This window comes from Ruditapes philippinarum, unplaced genomic scaffold, assembly GCF_026571515.1.
Source record: "Ruditapes philippinarum isolate M1 unplaced genomic scaffold, ASM2657151v2 ctg6912_1_1_1_1, whole genome shotgun sequence".
Taxonomy (NCBI): domain Eukaryota; kingdom Metazoa; phylum Mollusca; class Bivalvia; order Venerida; family Veneridae; genus Ruditapes; species Ruditapes philippinarum.
In genome coordinates, this window is record NW_026861936.1 from 35,962 (window position 1) to 56,755 (window position 20,794).

Genomic DNA, 20,794 nt, shown 5'->3' on the forward strand with positions numbered 1-20,794 from the left:
TGCACGTTTTTGTATTGTTTAAGAAATTTTATAAAATGATTTCAAATCCAACAGCAAATACGGCTGCTTTTTAAAAAAAAATCTAATCCCTACCCTCCCTGGCGTAATAACAATTTGGAATTTCAGATAAAATGCGCCGAATTTTCGGCTCTTAATATCGTAAATCTCACTAGATGTTTATTAAATGATCGTAGAAGGTGCGTTATGACATTGTTGTCACATTAAGATATGAAATTTATTATAAAACAAGAATTTATATGGTAAAATTAAAACAATTTTAACAACTCGCCTGTAATTTCTCGGTATAAATACATTTTCAGGTATGCAACGTCCAAATTAAGCTACAAAATAAGTCAGATCTTATTCTATTTTTTTAATTAGTCTTAAAATGTGCACATGAACACTCTCTTGAGGATGTTGTAAGGAATTTAATATTCAAAACGATGTGCATAGCGTATATTAAGAAAGTTCACCCCTATCCGGATTTTGTGGCCCGATTCATAAAATTATGAAAATTCAACGTTGAAGTTTTGCTTCCAAAATGGTCAAATTTTGGTTGATTTCAATGAAATTAGTCTCAAAATGCACACTTGTGTATTGTTTAAGGAATTTTATAATATGATTTTAAATCCAACACCAAATACGGCTGCTTTTATAAAAAAACCCAACCCCTACCCTGCCTGGCGTAATAACAATTTGGAATTTCAAATAAAATGCGCCGAATTTTCGCCTCTTAATATCGTAAATCTCACTAGATGTTTATAAAATGTTCTTAGAATGTGCGTTATAACATTGTTGTCACATTTGAATATGAAATTTTATTATAAAACGAGACTTTATATGGTAAAATTAAAACAATTTTAACGCCTCACCTGTAATTTCTCGGTATAAATACATTTTCAGGTATGTAACGTCAAAATTTAGCTTCAAACTAAGCCAAATCTTATTCTATTTATTAAATTTTAGTCTTAAAATTTGCACATAACCAATCCCTTGAGGATGTTGTAAGAAAATTAATATTCAAAACGATGTGCATAGCGTATATTAAGAAAGTTAATCCCTATCCCGATTTTGTGGACCAATTCATAAAATTATGAAAATTCAACGTTGAAGTTTTGCTTCCAAATTGGTCAAATTTTGGTCGATTTCAATGAAATTAGTCTCAAAATGCACGTTTGTGTATTGTTTAAGGAATCTTATAATAAGATTTTAAATTCAACGTGAGCGAGATGGCTATGGTCTCGTATAAAGTAGCCTCCTGGATTTAATAGAAATTAGTCGGTTTCCATTGGGACTAAATGGTTGAAACGTATATGAGATTGTGTGGAATACTTATGTTCTAAAGATGTTGGATTTTGAAAACTGAAATATACTTTAATTAAAGAGTATTTCTTGAAAAACTGAAAAACAATTGTTTTCAATCCTTTGTTGACAACATATAGGTGTTAGCGCTTACCTGTTTTGTGTATGCCCGGGGCATGTTTCACCTGGATTAAACATTTTATATTATCTTTTGAAACATTCTCGGAATTAAAGTGTATATAAAGTGTATATAATTTGTGGATTTATCTATGGGTAAGCAAACTGGTAAAGGGAAAAAACACCGTGAAAGAGAAAAACGGAAGAAAAGCAGTGAAACCGAATTCGACATTCGAGTGCAAAAACACGCAAAACACGGTAGTAGTATTGACGCTGACTACGATTGCAGTGATTACGAGGATAACGAGTTCGGTACTGTACACAGTCAGGATATTGGGGTAAGCGCTATTATCGGTGAGGCGAACGACATATTATACAATACGAATACACATAACTTTGCTCCAGGTGCCTCAGACTCAGTTTTTAATACACCAGTTGGTGACAAAAGGCCTAGAGCGCAAGAAAGTAGCCCCCTTTCAAACATGTCACAAAAGGAGTACACAAGTTTGGGTGATAAGATTGACTGGTTAGTGACTGCAGTGTCTGAAATGAAAGTCAATCAAGAAAGAAATCGTACGGCTTTAGAAGAGAAAATAGACAAGTTAAAAGCCGAATTTGTAGAACAAATAGAGCTAAAAGTCGGATCGCTTCGTAATGAAATCACCACAAAACTCAACACAGAAAGTGCACGTATTAATGACATATTGGAAACGGTTCAATCATTGAGTGGGCGGGTCGGTTCCCTGGAAAGCAGCCAGCCTATGCTACAAGGAGCGGTCGGTCAGGCGATAGACTTAAATAACGGCGAGCAATCGACGCATATGCCTGTGGGATTTAGGCCAAATAACGGTGAAGATTACGAAAGGTCCGTTATGGTCAGTGGGATCAATTTTGACAAAGACGAGGTAATCATCGATAAGGCCAACAGCGTGATTCATGAACTCGGCGAAGATATTGTTCAAAACGTCAAGGTCGTGAATGCAATTCGTTATCGTCGCCGTTTTAATGGAAAACCAGGTTTCGTGAAAATCATTCTAAGAAACAAGGAAGAAAAGGTATTGATTCTTCGAAATAAAATGAAATTAAAGAATTCTGAAACTCATAGTGAGGTGTATATAAAAAGCTGCAAAAGTCATGCAGTAAGATTAATCGAGTCAAACACCAGAGCTTTGTTAAGGCAATTACCACAGGGGCATGATTTTCGGGTAGATGCTAACGGTAGACTTAGACGAAATGTACGTCAATCACATGAAAATACTAGTACCCCACAGATTAATAATAATTAGGACGGATCCCGACCCAATTGCACTGTAAAAATAGGTCATTTAAATGTTTGTGGTTGGACAAATGACAATCATGCCCTACGAGAAGATATTGTGCGAAGTATAGACGCAGATATTTTAACAGTAATTGAAACACATTTACCAGCTGATAAACATATTCAATGTGAAGGCTATACGTGGTTTGGGCACAACAGTAACGAAATGCACCGTCGAGCGCCGAAACCGTCCGGTGGTGTAGGTATTCTCGTGAAAAAATGGGTCGTGGAAACGTATGAAATAAGCATAGTAGATAAATCATATGACGGAATATTGGCTTTGAAATTTGATAATCACGATATTGATACGAGTGTGATAGTGTTCTCATGCTACCTACCCCCTGAAAACTCTGTATGGGGACGTGATAGCCAGTCATTTTTCGCGCACCTACTAGCTTTAATATATACTTATGAAAATTGTGATTTTATGTTTATTGGAGCCGATTTTAATGCAAGAATTGGTAGTCTCTCTGACGTTCTAGAAGATTGTGACTCTATTCCGCCACGTGTTGTTTTAGATAAAAAAGTTAATCAGCATGGCCATTCGTTGATTGAATTCTTAAATGACACAAAATTCTGCGTCTTAAACAATAGATTTTCACATGACAATTACACTTCCATTTCGGTGAAAGGACGGGCAGTCGTCGATTATATGTGCGTACCTCAGGACATTTTTGTACATTGTAAATCGTTCACAGTATTAACAATCAATGAAATTGTAGAGAAAAATAATTTACACGGATTAATAGGTGAACGGTCACGCTTACCAGATCACTCGGCGCTGTTGGGAGAATTTGACCTTGGTATAACGGACAATAGTTCTTTTGATTGTGGAACACATGCCAATATAGACCATACTTCAAAACAGCCACGTTTTAAGCTTAAACAAATACCTAACGATTTCATGGAAAGCGATATGGTTAAGTCTGCCATCTTCAATTTGATTGATCGCATCGAGAGATGCAGAGAAACGCAGGGTGAAATTGACGCTATCTATGATAACCTATGCAAACTGATTACTCGAGAAATGCACGACAAAATTCCGCAAATAAACGCATCTAGTAGAACACAAAGGCGACGAAAGCACTTAAAACCATATTGGAATGATGAACTCCAGTCCCTGTGGTATAATATGAATACAAAGGAAAGGGCATTTTTAAAATGTGATCAAAATAACCGTTATAGACAGACATTGCATAACGAATATATCGGTGCACGTAATGATTTTGATAAGCTCCTTAGACAATGTGAACGAGCGTATAGGTATGCAAAGGCGATCGAGATTGAAGAAATGTCGACTTCTAACCCGAATGACTTCTGGCAAAAGATTAAAAGTTTAGGGCCTCGAAAGGACTCCTCTATACCGATAGAAATTATTGATGAAAATGGAACTCCTATCAGAAATGAGCACGAAGTTTGGAATAGATGGAAATCTGATTTTGAGAAATTATATAACGGTACAGATACTGGTAATTTTGATGACATACATTACAGGCAGTGCTTAAACCATAAGGAAATGATAGAGCGTAGAAATGAGGATCCGTTATATACCCCGAATGCATTAATGAACCGAAATATTTCAATTGAAGAAATCTCCAGCATTATTATGAAAGCTAAAAGTGGGTCAGCTCAGGGATTTGACCGTATTCCGTATGATGTATTGAAATTCCTAGCAGTCATTGCGGTGTTGAAGGAACTTTTTCAATTGATATTTGATTGTAGCATTATCCCATCAATTTGGCGTAAATCGATTATATTCCCAATTCTTAAGGATCCAAATACTGATAAACGAGTACCCTTAAATTATAGAGGAATCAGTCTACTGTCTTGCGTAAACAAATTATATACTGCGTTTATTAATAAACGTGTTTCTGGATACATGGAATCAAACAATCTTATGGCCGATGAACAGAATGGTTTCCGAAAAGGCAGGTCTTGTGAAGATCATATTTTTACACTTAATAGCATTGTACGTAACAACAAAAACACATTCACTGCTTTTATAGACTTAAGAAAGTGCTTTGATTTTGTTGATAGAGGCTTACTTTTGTATAAACTGTTACTTAACAATGTCGATGGGAGAGTTTATCATATATGCTAGTGCATCGGCTTGTGTTCGCATAAATAATAGCAGATTACCAAATTCTTTTGTCCATACTGATTGGTTCGATTGTACTACTGGATTAAAGCAGGGGTGTACGCTGTCGCCGACGCTCTGGTCGTGTTTGCAAATGACCTCATTCACGAAATTAATAGTCTTGGGCTTGGAATTAACGTTGGTTCTATGATGGTATCTAACATTGTTCTACGCGGATGACATAGCGCTGATCTCAGACTCAGAAATAATTTGCAGCGTATTGCTTGATGTTGTACATGAATGGTGGGCAAACGGTGGCGCGTCTTAGTAAAAAACTAATAAGTCCAAATGTGTCCATTTTCATAGAGGACCTACACAGCGCAGTGAATTTATTTTCAGAGTTTGGTGAAAATGATCTAGAGGACCGTTGATCATTATAAATATCTGGGCATAGTTTTTGATGATAAAATGAACTTTAAATCTTAATTTGTGAATCATTATCTAAAGGTGCTGGAAGAGCTTTAGGGAGCATAATCTGTTAAAATTCACAAATCTGAAAGATACTGGAATTAACACATTTTGAAAAAACTGGTAGGCAGTTGTGTGAGTCCGATATTGGAGTAGTATGGTGCCTCCTCGTGGGGCTTCAAGTCGTACCAATGTGTTGACAATGTCTATCACCGCGCGCTAAGATACTTTTTTGGTGTACATAGATTTGCACCACTCGTAGCAATGTATGGAGATTCAGGATGGCTACCAAGTGTGTTCAGACAGAAACTGCCTATAATACGGTTTTGGAACAGGTTGTTATCAATGCCGGATGATAGACTAACCAAAAAAGTGTTCTTATATGATTACGGTAAATGCAATACATGTGAAAATTGGTCTTCAAATATAAAAAAGATTTTTAGTGATCTTAATTTAGAACAGCACTTTACAGACTTAACAACAGTTAGTCTGTCTACTGCTAGAGATAAAATACGAGACATGTACTGTAATAAATGGCAGACCGATTTGCAATCATGTAGGAAACTTCGTACATATAAACTGTTTAATGATACCTTTGATAAGGAAGATTATATTTCACTTAATTTAAGAAAACATGAACGGTCACTTTTATGTCAGTTCAGATTTGGCATTTTACCTATACGTATTGAGACTGGGCGTTTCGTTGGAGAAGCAGTGGAAGACAGAATGTGTCGTTTTTGTGAAAGAAATGAAGTGGAGGATGAGACTCACTTTTTGTTATCATGTGATATTTATAGACACATAAGAAACGATATATTTGTTAATATTGACTGTGTTCAGGACATGAATATAACCATTTCTGAAAAAGTACGTGTGTTGATGACTGATCACATAAGAAAGACAGCCAAATATATAATGAAAGCTTACTTGTTTAGACGAAGTATACTTTACTCTTAAATTATGAAAATAATCTAGGTTTTGCATTTCAACAAAAAATATGTCTCACATAACTATTTTTTTTGTTATACTAGTATGTGCATACTATCATATTTATAATTTGGTGTTGTTTTACCATAACCATTTCCCTCACGTTATCTGTCATATCATGTAAAGTTATATGATTAATGTTATTTATTATAAAAGGTGACTAATATGTCCACTGGGCCGGGTGCATAACTCTTTGTTAAAATGTATTGTACTATATAAATGTTCATTGCATATGTCACTATAATAAACAATTATCTTATCTTTTCAACACCAAATACGGCTGCTTTTAAAAGAACTCTTACCCCTACCCTGCTTTGCGTAAGATGAATTTTCAATTCAGAAAAAAATGCGGCGATGTTTTTGCCTTTAAATAACGTAAATACCACTCGATTTTTACATAAATAACCTTATAATGTCCGTTATGGCCTTGTTGTCACATTAAAATATGAAAATTTATTATGAAACAAGGCTTTAAATGGCAAAATTAAAATATATTTAAAAAGTTCACCACTGTTGATTTGGCGGACCGATTCATAAAATTTAGAAAAAAAATAACGTCGAACTTTTGCTTCCAAATTGGTCAAATTTTGGTCAATTTTAATGAAATTAGTATCAAAATGCCCGTCTATGTATATAAATGAAGTGGTATTTACGTTATTTAGAGGCATAATTCGAAGCACTGACTCTGAATTCCAAATTGATATTACGCAAAGCACGGTAGGGGGTTACATTTCTTTAAATAGCAGCCGTATTAAGTGTTAGATTTAAAATCCTATTTTACAGTTCCTTAAACAATACATAGACGAGCATTTTGATACTAATTTCATTGAAATTGACCAATAGACGGGCATTTTGATACTAATTTCATTGAAATTGAATATAAATTTTCTTACAACATTCTGAAATGATTGCCCATGTGCAAATTTAAAAATTATTATTAAATAAATACAATAAGATTTCACTAATTTTAAAGCTAAAATTGAACGGTGCATACCTGAAAATGTCATTATACAGGCAAATTACAGGTAAGGCGGTTAGATGATTTTATGTTTGCTATTTACTGTCTTGTTTTAAAATAAAATTCCATACTTTAATGTGACAACAGTGTGATAACGGACATTCTTCGATTATGTATGTAAAACTCGAGTGGTATTTACGTTATTTAGAGGCAAAATTCGAAGCACTTTTTCTGGATTCGAAATTGATATTACGCAAAGCAGGGTAAGGGGTTATACTTCTTTGAATAGCATCCGCATTTAGTGTTAGATTTAAAATCCTATTTCACAGTTCCTTAATCAATACATAGACGGGCATTTTGATGCTAATTTCATTGAAATTGACCAAAATTTGACCAATTTGGAAGCAAAAGTTCGACGTTAATTTTTTTTCTAAATTTCATGAATCGGTCCGGCAAATCCATAAAGTGGTGAACTTTTTAAATATACGCAATGTACATTGTTTTGAATATAAATTCCCTTACAACATTCTCAAGAGATTGTTCATGTGTACATTTAAAGACTAATATTAAAAAATTAGAATATCATTTTACTGATTTAGAAGCTAAAATTGAACAGTGCATACCTGAAAATGTTATTATACCTGCAAATTACAGGTGAGGTAAACAAATTATCTTAATCATGCCATTTAAAATCTTATTTTAAAATAAAATTTTCTACTTTAATGTTACCACAGTGTCATATCGCACAATCTATTATCATTCATGTAAAAATCGAGAGAATTTAACGATATTAAGAGGCAAAAATTTGGCGCATTTCATTTGAAATTACAAATTGATATAACGCTGGGTAGGGGTTAGATTTCTTTCAAATGCAGCCGTATCTGTTGTTGGATTTAAAATCGTATGATACCGTTCCTTAACCAATACATACACGTGCATTTTGATACTAATTTCATTGAAATCGACCAAAATTTGACCAAATTGGAAGTAAAAGTTCAACGTTAAATTTTCTAAATTTCATGAATTGGTCCGCCAAATACGGATAGGGGTAAACTTTTTAAATATACGCAATGCACATCGTTTTGAATATAAATTTTCTTACAACATTCTGAAGAGATTGTCCATGTGCACATTTAAAGACTATTATTAAATAAATAGAATAAGATTTCACTGATTTAAAAGCTAAAATTGAACGGTGCATACCTGAAAATGTCATTACTCAGGCAAATTACAGGTGAGGCGGTTAGATTATTTTATGTTTGCTATTTATAGTCTTGTTTTAAAATAAAATTCCATACTTTAATGTGACAACAGTGTCATAACGGACATTCTTCGATTATGTATGTAAAACTCGAGTGGTATTTACGTTATTTAGAGGCATAATTCGAAGCACTTTTTCTGAATTTGAAATTGATATTACGCAAAGCAGGGTAAGGGGTTATATTTCTTTGAATAGCAGCCGTAATAAGTGTTAGATTTAAAATCCTACTTTACAGTTCCTTAATCAATACATAGACGGGCATTTTGATACTAATTTCATTGAAATTGACCAAAATTTGACCAATTTGGAAGCAAAAGTTTGACGTTATTTTTTTTCTAAATTTTATGAATCGGTCCGGCAAATCCATACAGTGGTGAACTTTTTTAATATACGCAATGCACATCGTTTTGAAAATAAATGTTCTTACAACATTCTGAAGAGATTGTCCATGTGCACATTTAAAGACTATTATTAAATGAATAGAATAAGATTTCACTGATTTAAAAGCTAAAATTAAACGGTGCATACCTGAAAATGTCATTATATAGGCAAATTACAGGTGAGGCGGTTAGATTATTTTATTTTTGCTATTTATAGTCTTGTTTTAAAATAAAATTCCATACTTTAATGTGACAACAGTGTCATAACGGACATTCTTCGATTATGTATGTAAAACTCGAGTGGTATTTACGTTATTAAGAGGCAAAATTCGAAGCACTTTTTCTGGATTCGAAATTGATATTACGCAAAGCAGGGTAAGGGGTTATATTTCTTTGAATAGCAGCCGCATTTAGTGTTAGATTTAAAATCCTATTTCACAGTTCCTAAATCAATACATAGACGGGCATTTTGATGCTAATTTCATTGAAATTGACCAAAATTTGACCAATTTGGAAGCAAAAGTTCGACGTTAATTTTTTTCTAAATTTTATGAATCGGTCCGGCAAATCCATACAGTGGTGAACTTTTTAAATATACGCAATGCACATCGTTTTGAATATAAATTCCCTTACAACATTCTCAAGAGATTGTTCATGTGTACATTTAAAGACTAATATTAAAAAATTAGAATATCATTTTACTGATTTAGAAGCTAAAATTGAACAGTGCATACCTGAAAATGTTATTATACCTGCAAATTACAGGTGAGGTAAACAAATTATCTTAATCATGCCATTTAAAGTCTTATTTTAGAATAAAATTTTCTACTTTACTGTTACCACAGTGTCATAACGCACAATCTATTATCATTCATGTAAAAATCGAGAGAATTTCACGATATTAAGAGGCAAAAATTTGGCGCATTTCATTTGAAATTACAAATTGATATAACGCTAGGTAGGGGTTAGATTTCTTTCAAATGCAGTCGTATTTGTTGTTGGATTTAAAATCGTATGATACCGTTCCTTAACCAATACATACACGTGCATTTTGATACTAATTTCATTGAAATCGACCAAATTTTGACCAAATTGGAAGTAAAAGTTCAACGTTAAATTTTCTAAATTTCATGAATTGGTCCGCCAAATACGGATAGTGGTAAACTTTTTAAATATACGCCCTGCACATCGTTTTGTTAATACATTTTCTTACAACATTCTGAAGGGATTGTCCATGTGCACATTTAAAGACTATTATTGAATAAATAGAATAAGATTTCACTGATTTAAAAGCTAAAATTGAACGGTGCATACCTGAAAATGTCATTATACAGGCAAATTACAGGTGAGGCGGTTAGATTATTTTATTTTTGCTATTTATAGTCTTGTTTTAAAATAAAATTCCATACTTTAATGTGACAACAGTGTCATAACGGACATTCTTCGATTATGTATGTAAAACTCGAGTGGTATTTACGTTATTTAGAGGCATAATTCGAAGCACTTTTTCTGAATTCGAAATTGATATTACGCAAAGCAGGGTAAGGGGTTATATTTCTTTGAATAGCAGCCGTATTAAGTGTTAGATTTAAAATCCTACTTTACAGTTCCTTAATCAATACATAGACGGGCATTTTGATACTAATTTCATTGAAATTGACCAAAATTTGACCAATTTGGAAGCAAAAGTTTGACGTTAATCTTTTTCTAAATTTTATGAATCGGTCCGGCAAATCCATACAGTGGTGAACTTTTTTAATATACGCAATGCACATCGTTTTGAAAATAAATGTTCTTACAACATTCTGAAGAGATTGTCCATGTGCATATTTAAAGACTATTATTAAATAAATAGAATAAGATTTCACTGATTTAAAAGCTAAAATTGAACGGTGCATACCTGAAAATGTCATTATACAGGCAAATTGAATATAAATGTTCTTACAACATTCTGAAGAGATTGTCCATGTGCACATTTAAAGACCTCACCTGTAATTTGAATGTATAATAACATTTTCAGGTATGCACTGTTCAATTTCAGCTTCTAAATCAGTAAAATGATATTCTAATTTTTTAATATTAGTCTTTAAATGTACACATGAACAATCTCTTGAGAATGTTTTAAGGAAATTTATATTCAAAACGATGTGCATTGCGTATATTTAAAAGTTCACCACTGTATAGATTTGCCGGACCAATTCATAAAATTTAGAAAAAAACATTAACCTCGAACTTTTGCTTCCAAATTGGTCAAATTTTGGTCAATTTCAATGAAATTAGTATCAAAATGCCCGTCTATGTATTGATTAAGGAACTGTAAAATAGGATTTTAAATCTAACACTTAATACGGCTGCTATTCAAAGAAATATAACCCCCTACCCTGCTTTGCGTAATATCAATTTGGAATTCAGAGTCAGTGCTTCGAATTATGCCTCTAAATAACGTAAATACCACTCGAGTGTAACATACCTAATCGAAGAATGTCCGTTATGACACTGTTGTCACATTAAAGTATGGAATTTTATTTTAAAACAAGACTATAAAAAGCAAAAATAAAATAATCTAACCGCCTCACCTGTAATTTGCCTGTATAATAACATTTTCAGGTATGCACCGTTCAATTTTAGCTTTTAAATCAGTGAAATCTTATTCTATTTATTTGATAATAGTGTTTAAATGTGCACACGAACAATCTCTTCAGAATGTTGTAAGGAAATTTATATTCAAAACGATGTGCATTGCATATATCTAAAAAGTTCACCACTGTATGGATTTGCCGGACCGATACATAAAATTTAGAAAAAAAATTAATGTCGAACTTTTGCTTCCAAATTGGTCAAATTTTGGTCAATTTCAATGAAATTAGTATCAAAATGCCCGTCTATGTATTGATTAAGGAACTGTAAAATAGGATTTTAAATCTAACACTTAAAACGGCTGCTATTCAAAGAAATATAACCCCTTACCCTGCTTTGCGTAATATCAATTTCGAATCCAGAAAACGTGCTTCGAATTATACCTCTAAATAACGTAAATACCACTCGAGTTTTACATACATAATCGAAGAATGTCCGTTATGACACTGTTGTCACATTAAAGTATGGAATTTTATTTTAAAACAAGACTATAAATAGCAAAAATAAAATAATCTAACCGCCTCACCTGTAATTTACCTGTATAATGACATTTTCAGGTATGCACCGTTCAATTTTAGCTTTTAAATCAGTGAAATCTTATTCTATTTATTTAATAATAGTCTTTAAATGTGCACATGGACAATCTCTTCAGAATGTTGTAAGAAAATTTATATTCAAAACGATGTGCATTGCGTATATTTAAAAAGTTTACACCTAACCGTATTTTGCGGACCAATTCATGAAATTTAGAAAATTTCACGTTGAACTTTTACTTCCAATTTGGTCAAATTTTGGTCGATTTCAATGAAATTAGTATCAAAATGCACGTGTATGTATTGGTTAAGGAACGGTATCATACGATGTTAAATCCAACAACAGATACGGCTGCATTTGAAAGAAATCTAACCCCTACCAAGCGTTATATCAATTTGTAATTTCAGATGAAATGCGCCAAATTTTTGCCTCTTAATATCGTTAAATTCTCTCGATTTTTACATGAATGATAATAGGTTGTGCGATATGACACTGTGGTTACATTAAAGTATGAAATTTTATTTTAAAATAAGACTTTAAATGGCATGATTAAGATAATCTTTTCGCCTCACATGTAGTTTGCAGGTATAATAACATTTTCAGGTATGCACTGTTCAATTTTAGCTTTTAAATCAGTAAAATGATATTCTAATTTTTTAATATTAGTCTTTAAATATACACACAAACAATGTCTTCAGAATGTTGTAAGAACATTTATATTCAAAACGATGTGCATTGCGTATATTTAAAAAGTTCACCACTGTATGGATTTGCCGGACCGATTCATAAAATTTAGAAAAAATTTAACGTCGTACTTTTGCTTCCAAATTGGTCAAATTTTGGTCAATTTCAATGAAATTAGTATCAAAATGCCCGTCTATATATTGATTAAGGAACTGTTAAATAGGATTTTAAATCTAACACTAAATACGGCTGCTATTCAAAGAAATATAACCCCTTACTCTGCTTTGCGTAATATCAATTTCTAATTCAGAAAAAGTACTTCGAATTTTGCCTTTTAATTTAATAATAGTCTTTAAATGTACACATGAACAACCTTTTGAGAATGTTGTAAGAAAATTTCTATTCAAAACGATGTGCATTGCGTATATTTAAAAAGTTCACCACTGTATGGATTTGGCGAACCTATTCGTAAAATTTAGAAAAAATTTAATGTCGAACTTTTGCTTCCAAATTGGTCAAATTTTGGTCAATTGCAATGAAATTAGTATCAAAATGCCCGTCTATGTATTGATTAAGGAAATGTAAAATAGGATTTTAAATCTAACACTTAAAACGGCTGCTATTCAAAGAAATATAACCCATTACCCTGTTTTGCGTAATATCAATTTCGAATTCAGAAAAAGTGCTTCGAATTTTGCCTCTAAATAACATAAATACTACTCGAGTTTTACATACATGATCGAAGAATGTCCGTTATGACACTGTTGTCACATAAAAATACGGAATTTTATTTTAAAACAAGACTATAAATAGCAAACATAAAATAATCTAACCGCCTCACCTGTAATTTGCCTGTATAATGACATTTTCAGGTATGCAACATTCAATTTTAGCTTCTAAATCAGTGAAATCTTATTCTATTTATTTAATAATAGTGTTTAAATGTGCACATGGACAATCCCTTCAGAATTTTGTAAGAAAATTTATATTCAAAACGATTTACATTGCGTATATTTAAAACGTTTACCCCTATCCGTATTTGGCGGACCAATTCATGAAATTTAGAAAATTTCACGTTGAACTTTTACTTCCAATTTGGTCAAAATTTGGTCGATTTCAATGAAATTAGTATCTTGAGAATGTTGTAAAAAAATATATTCAAAACAATGTGCATTGCGGTAATTATTTTAAAGTTCACCACTGTCCGAATTTGGCAGACGAATTTGGCAGACAAATTCATAGAATTTTGAAAATTTAACGTCGAACTTTTGCTTCCAATTTGGTCAAATGTTGGTCGATTTCAATGAAATTAGTATCAAAATACACATATGTGTATTGTTTAAGGAAGTTAACGATAAGATTTTAAATCCAAAATCAAATACGCAGTTCTTGTTTTTACAAATGTTACCAACTATCCAACACTTCATAAATAAACCAAAGCATAAACTGAAGATGACTTTGTCTGTTCATAAAGGCAGGGTCTCCTTTGACAGACAGAATCTCACGATGACTATCTCTTCGTGTAAGCAGGGCCTTCTTTTACAGACAGGAATTCAAAATGGCCTTGCCTATTCATGTCAAGATGACTGTCTGTTCGTGTAGGCAGGGCCTCCTTTAACAGACAGAAACTCAAGATGACTTTGTCTGTTCGTGTAAGCAGGGCCTTCTTTTACAGACAGGAATTCAAGATGACCTTGCCTATTCATGTCAAGATGACTGTCTGTTTTTGTAGGCAGGGCCTCCTTTGACAGACAGAAACTCAAGAAGAAGAATCCTTTAAATTTAATACATTTTGTTGGAAACGATATGAACAACATTCAAAATATTGTCTCAACAAACATTTTGAATTTTCGAGAAACCCGTTCGTCTGCCTTACAGGTTGAAATTTTTCATCCGGTTATAGACATAAACGGCCCTTTTAAGTGCCAAAATGATTACTGAAGAAATATGTATTCAATATTGATGTACCCAATTGAGATACAAAGCTCTGTCAATTTCTGTATTTAGTAAATTTATGCTTCTGTATATGAACGACAAGAAAGTTAAAATATTAACTGAACAATGTTTTAAAACTTTACATGACTTTTTTGTGTCATGATTTGCTTGACCTACCACACATAAAATTAAGTATACATGATATGTAATATATTGTATTTGTTCACTGTATTGATCACTTATAGATATCATAAAAAATGTATGCCTTTATATTCGAATAGCCATTTGGGATAATAAAAAAAATCTATGTTAATTGAGAAAAAAACATGCAAATCATTAAGGTGTAAATGTGTAAATAAGGGCCCCTTGTTAAGCGTGCGACCATATTTTAGTACGCATTCGGTTCTTAGGGGTTTCAACAGTTCGCACAAGGTTAGTAATCAGTGTTAGAAGATGATTTTATCGAAGTCTATAAGATATATCAATTGTAACTATTCTAATTAGAGCTCAGTGGGGATGACAGGTATTAAAATAATACATGGTTCATATTGGGTCTCAGTTATTCGCACTATTGAGGAATCAGTGTTCGAACTTGAATTTTATTATTATTTATGTGACATTTCAATGGTTTTGAGCTTGTCGGGCCATATATTATTTTTTATTATACATGTTTATATAGACATGGATACCTGATAAAGAATGAGATTACTTACGAGTATGTATTTGATCCAGAAGAGTCTGAACAGGTCGTACTTATGTACAAAAATTGTTTTACCTGAATTTCATTATGATTTTTTACGCGATATGTCAATGGCTTTGTTTTGGACGGGTAAGATCCCCATGAGCCTAATATAATCAATTTTATACACGGTTGTGTAGGTATGGGTCCTTGGTAGCGCATTAAATATGAATCGCTAAAAATTATTTCAAGTCCCGTCATTTCAAAAATCTTCATTGGAGTCCTTTTGTAGTAACTTTATAAAATTAAGTTTTATTACCCTTAAATCAGATTGAGATAGCATTGCATGGTGTGAAAAACACAAATGACCCCTCTTTGGATATATCACAAAAAATAAAGGATATATTACGCCAAAATTTGATATTTGCAATACTGATTATTTTTATACAGTTTCTTTTTAAATGTTAAAAAAGATCTTTTGACTACACACAGAGAGGATATATTATGTTTTAAATACTACGCAATAGGTAAATATTGTATGAATAAAATGTAGTGTCATAAAAAGATCAGGCAGTTTATTTTGGAAAAGACCCAGTTTTCCAAACATATTTTGTGCTTTCTTTTATTCAAATTGGACATATTTACTATTTACAAATTCCTACATTTTAATAAATTTCTGCAACAAAATTATTTACATAAAGATTAGCAAAGAATATCATTAATGGATAAAAATATGAAAAATTATGATTTTGATTGGATGATTACCTAAAATTTCATTGGCCGCACCAGAATCATCATGTAATAAAGTTGGGCGGGGTTCGGCTATTGCAGGTATAATTTTCAATTACCAATGAATAAAGGAATTACCATTCGGCTAATAAATTGATTGGATTGCAATATAAATCAATTGCATAAATATAGTTTTTCTGTCTGTCAGCAGATCTGATTGGGCCCCAATGTATGTTGACACCCCAAAAACTTGTGAAAAACATCTTCATCACATGCTATAAATTACGTAACATAAATTACGCAACAGAAGATCAGATCGATCAATTAAGTTTTATTACCCTTAAATCAGATTGAGATAGCATTGCATGGTGTGAAAAACACAAATGACCCCTCTTTGGATATATCACAAAAAAATAAAATGTGGTTTATGTAGCCTAAATTTTACATACAGTTTATTAGGTATCCGGACAATTCCCCTCCCGGACGATTCCCCTCCCAGTAAATTTGAATGTTTTTTCACAACCCGGACATTTCCCCTCCCGTTATTTTTTTACGGCGGACAATTCCCCTCCCGTTAATTTTACAGGGCGGACAATTCCCCTCCCGTTAATTTTACAGGGCGGACAATTCCCCTCCCGTTATTTTAGCAGAGCGGACAATTCCCCTCCCGCTTTGATTAAAGATTTTTTATTGACAGTTTGTTTATCTTAAGCAGCGGCGGCAATGATTAAAGGCGGTATAATGTCACCTTTGTGAAATAATGATTCTTAAAGGTTCCGATCTTTAACAGTTTGTTGTTAAGAGTAAAAACTGTCATCTTTAATAAGAATGTTTATAGATTTTTTGATACGCAGTGGCGGCTATGATTAAGGGCCGTATAATGTCACATTCCGCTCTGTGAAAAAAAACGGGAGGGGAATTGTCCGCTCTGCTAAAATAACGGGAGGGGAATTGTCCGTCCCATAAAATCAACGGGAGGGGAAAAGTCCACCCTATTAAAATAACGAGAGGGGAAATGTCCGGGTTGTGAAAATAAAATGGAAGGGGAATCGTCCGGGAGGGGGATTGTCCGGGATTCAGTTTATTAAGGAAATTAACTAAAAAAGACGGGATTTTTAGTTTCTTTTCATTCATTCATTCATTCATTCATTCATTCATTCATTTACAGTTTTTGAATGGAGAAAAAACATCTTTGAAGATGAAGACTTTATTCGTTTCAGAAGATTACATCTGGACCTTAAACCTGCTATAATTTACGAAATACCACGTAATGCTCAGGAGTTGACTTTGTGTATGTACATTGCAAAATTATGGGCAAGTGTATCATACTTAAAAATCCAGATGTGTTTAAAATGTAACGTTCAAACAAGTGATATATTGACGCATATATGTTTAGAATGTCCATCTAACAACAATGAAAGATCACACTTTTTTGATCAACTCAATTCCATTGTAAATATCAATATTATACAAGACATACATAATCTTTCAAATCCTTTAAAACTTGACGCTATGATGGGATCTCTTCTTTTAAACACATGTGCAATAAACCCAAACGAGTACCACTCCTTTTTATTCCAGTCGTTTGCTTATATAAAACTTGTTGTAGGCAACAAGTTTACTGTCAGTTTTGTTTGTTTGTTTCATTTTACGCCTTTTTCAACAGTATTTCAGTCATATAGGCGGGTAGTTTCCTAACCATCGTTCCTGGAGAGTTACACCAGTTTACTGTCAGAGAAACTAACTGAAATATATTTCACAAATTGTGTCATATCAAACAATAAGCGTACTTAGATGTTAATCCATTTTTTAGTGTTTTTGTTTTCGTTTCGTTAAAGCACTAATTTTAAATGGAATTCTAGACAATAAATTATATATAAATATCTCACAGCATCTTTTGTTACAAATGTAAATATGTATAATTATATTATGATGCATATAAATTTATGTGCTTAACCTATGTTTACACCATGACCTATATTTGCTATGTTGAATTATTGTATAACTTGTAATGATTGTGATTGTACATTTATATATATATATGTTTTTTTTTCTTCTATTGTGTTTAATTTTATTCATTCATTCATTCATTCATTCATTCATTCATTCATTCATTCATTCATTCATTCATTCATTCATTCATTCATTCATTCATTCATTCATTCATTCATTCATTCATTCATTCATTCATTCATTCATTCATTCATTCATTCATTCATTCATTCATTCATTCATTCATTCATTCATTCATTCTTTCATTCATTCATTCATTCATTCATTCATTCATTGGAATGCACGTTTGTCTATTGTGTAAAAATGATAATCCTGCCACATGAACGACAGCTCTTAGACGAAATCACCCTACATTTATTTGATGAATACAATTTTGGAATTTCAGTTGAAAATCGCCAATTTTATGCCTCTTTTATCATAACTCTATTTTTTGTAAAAAATAAAATGTAAAAAAATGCGTAATGGCAAATGTTTTAACATTAATATATGAAATTGTAAAACAAGACAAGCTATTAAATACATGTATTTTAATATGTAAAAAAATCTCTAGAGAATGTTGTAAGAAAATAATATTTAACACGATGTGCCGTTCGTGTTTTTAGAAAATTTACCGACTATCCGGATTTTGTTCAGACCAATTCATAGAATTAACCAATTCCTAAACTCAAGATGTCTTTGTCTGTTCGTGTAGGCAGTGCCTCTTTCAACAGACAGGAATTCGAGATTACCTTGTTTGTTCGTGTCAAGATGACTTTGTCTGTTCTAAAATACTGAAAAGGCGTAAAATGAAACAAACAAAAACTTAATCAATATTTCCTGTACAAAGTGTGATCAACATACAGGCATGAAACTTGTGTTTTATGCCACAAAAATCATTATATACATGTATTTGACACCACTGTATGATACGTATAATTATCTTATACGAATGTCAGACTAAATCCCCTTCGGACAAAATCCCTTTCATGTATTTTTGTATAACTGGACATAATCCCCTCCATGGGTGGACATAATCCCCTTCATGTGTGAAATTTTGAAGTGGACAAAATCTCCTCAATAAAATTGCTACCTAGGACAAAATCCCCCTAGGGTGAATTTTCTGTTTATAAAGTCGGTATGCTGTATGGTGATTGCTAGTACTTTATATTCGGGAATATAATTTGTTTCGACAGTTCTATACTGCTAAGGCCTGTGCTAGATGGACAGTGTTGCACAATTCATTTTTTCCTCACTATCTTTCAGAATTTATAGACGAGTTGTAATTGGCGTCCGCGCCGAAGCGCGGCGCCCCTTTATGGAATGAAATCAGATTTTGTGAAAGGGCGACAGCAACTTCTCGAGCCTTTTAGTCGGTCATAATAAAAGCCGATCATTCCGATCGGTATGAGGGTGCTTGTAGTGTTTTTGAAATAATAAGAATTGTTTTAAAGCATTGATGATTTGACTTTTAAAACTTCAAAAATAATGAAAAACACACTTTGTCTTATTATTCAACTTTGATTATATTTGTTATGCAGTTGATAATTTACCACAATTATAATGAACACTGCTAAACTAATTAAATTGTTTTTAATGATAATTTGGTTGATAATTGATCTAAACAAAAAAAATGTCTTATCAAACTTATTTAATTATAAAGGTTAACTTGATACATAATTATAAGTTCATTATTCATCAATTTTTATGGAGCAAAATAATACATTAGAAACCTATGAAACAAGGGGATTTTGTCCAGCCTAGCAAAAACATGAAGGGGATTATGTCCACCTATGGAGGGGATTTGTCCGGGTATGCGAAGGGGATTTTGTCCGAAGGGGATTATGTCCGTACATCATCTTATACAGTTACATCATGCTAGTTTTAAATATTACAAGTATGCATGACATCATGGGAAAATGGCCTTTTAGGATTATAAAAATCAACTCAACTCAACAACTCAAATAATTTTATTGGCATAAAACAAATAACAAGTTTATAGCCATACAAAATATAACCAGTTCAGTGACAATAGAAAGACATGCATGTTTATATCATTTACAGAAGAGTACTGTAAAGACAAATACATAGTATTTTTTCTAAACATTTTACGAAGTAAAGATTTTATGTGATAACATAAACAATTACAATACTATACGGCGACACTGTGTTAAATTTAAACTATACAGTATAATGATGTGTATTGATGTATATCTCTGTTTACCTAAAAAAAAGCAATTCATGTACATAAAGTTATGATTAGGAGACACGTAATTTTGTTGCAAAATATATAAATTTCGACAAACTTATAATAGTTGCGTTTGATGTAGAAGACATAAGATTTTTAAATTTCGTTAACGTAGGCCAGTGACAATAATAGTTCTTCAAATATTTACGCCTTAGTTCTCTATATTTGGGGCAAACTAACAGAAAATGGTATTCATTCTCTAATATATTCATGTTGCATGATAAACAGACCCTTTGATCTCGCGGCACATTGTTATATCTTCCGATTTCTATATTAAGTCTATGAGAAGAGGTTCTGAAGCGGGCTAAAGCATTTTTAAACCTTTGGTCAGTTATAACTTTCCAAATACCGTTTCTCTTTCGAAAGCGTGTTTAAATAAACTATATGTTTCTAAACGTCTAGAATTAACCACCTCTGAATACCATCTTTGGAGAAAATTATCAATTATTCGTTGTTTAATCTCCAAAAAGGGTATTTGTGTGTATATATCG

At 32.4% G+C, this 20,794-nt stretch overlaps 1 protein-coding gene across 1 annotated transcript; it reads left to right on the plus strand.

Annotated features, from left to right (window-relative positions):
- The first annotated feature begins 2,903 nt into the window (after window positions 1-2,903).
- On the plus strand, window positions 2,904-4,838 carry LOC132717406 (uncharacterized). The gene has a single exon (XM_060700868.1). It carries the CDS (start codon window positions 2,904-2,906, stop codon window positions 4,836-4,838), a length of 1,935 nt encoding a protein of 644 aa, XP_060556851.1.
- Window positions 4,839-20,794: the final 15,956 nt, after the last annotated feature.

Bases quoted from the DNA above. Each gene is read 5' to 3' on its own strand.
- LOC132717406 (XM_060700868.1), top strand. From the start codon at position 2,904: ATGCACCGTCGAGCGCCGAAACCGTCCGGTGGTGTAGGTATTCTCGTG.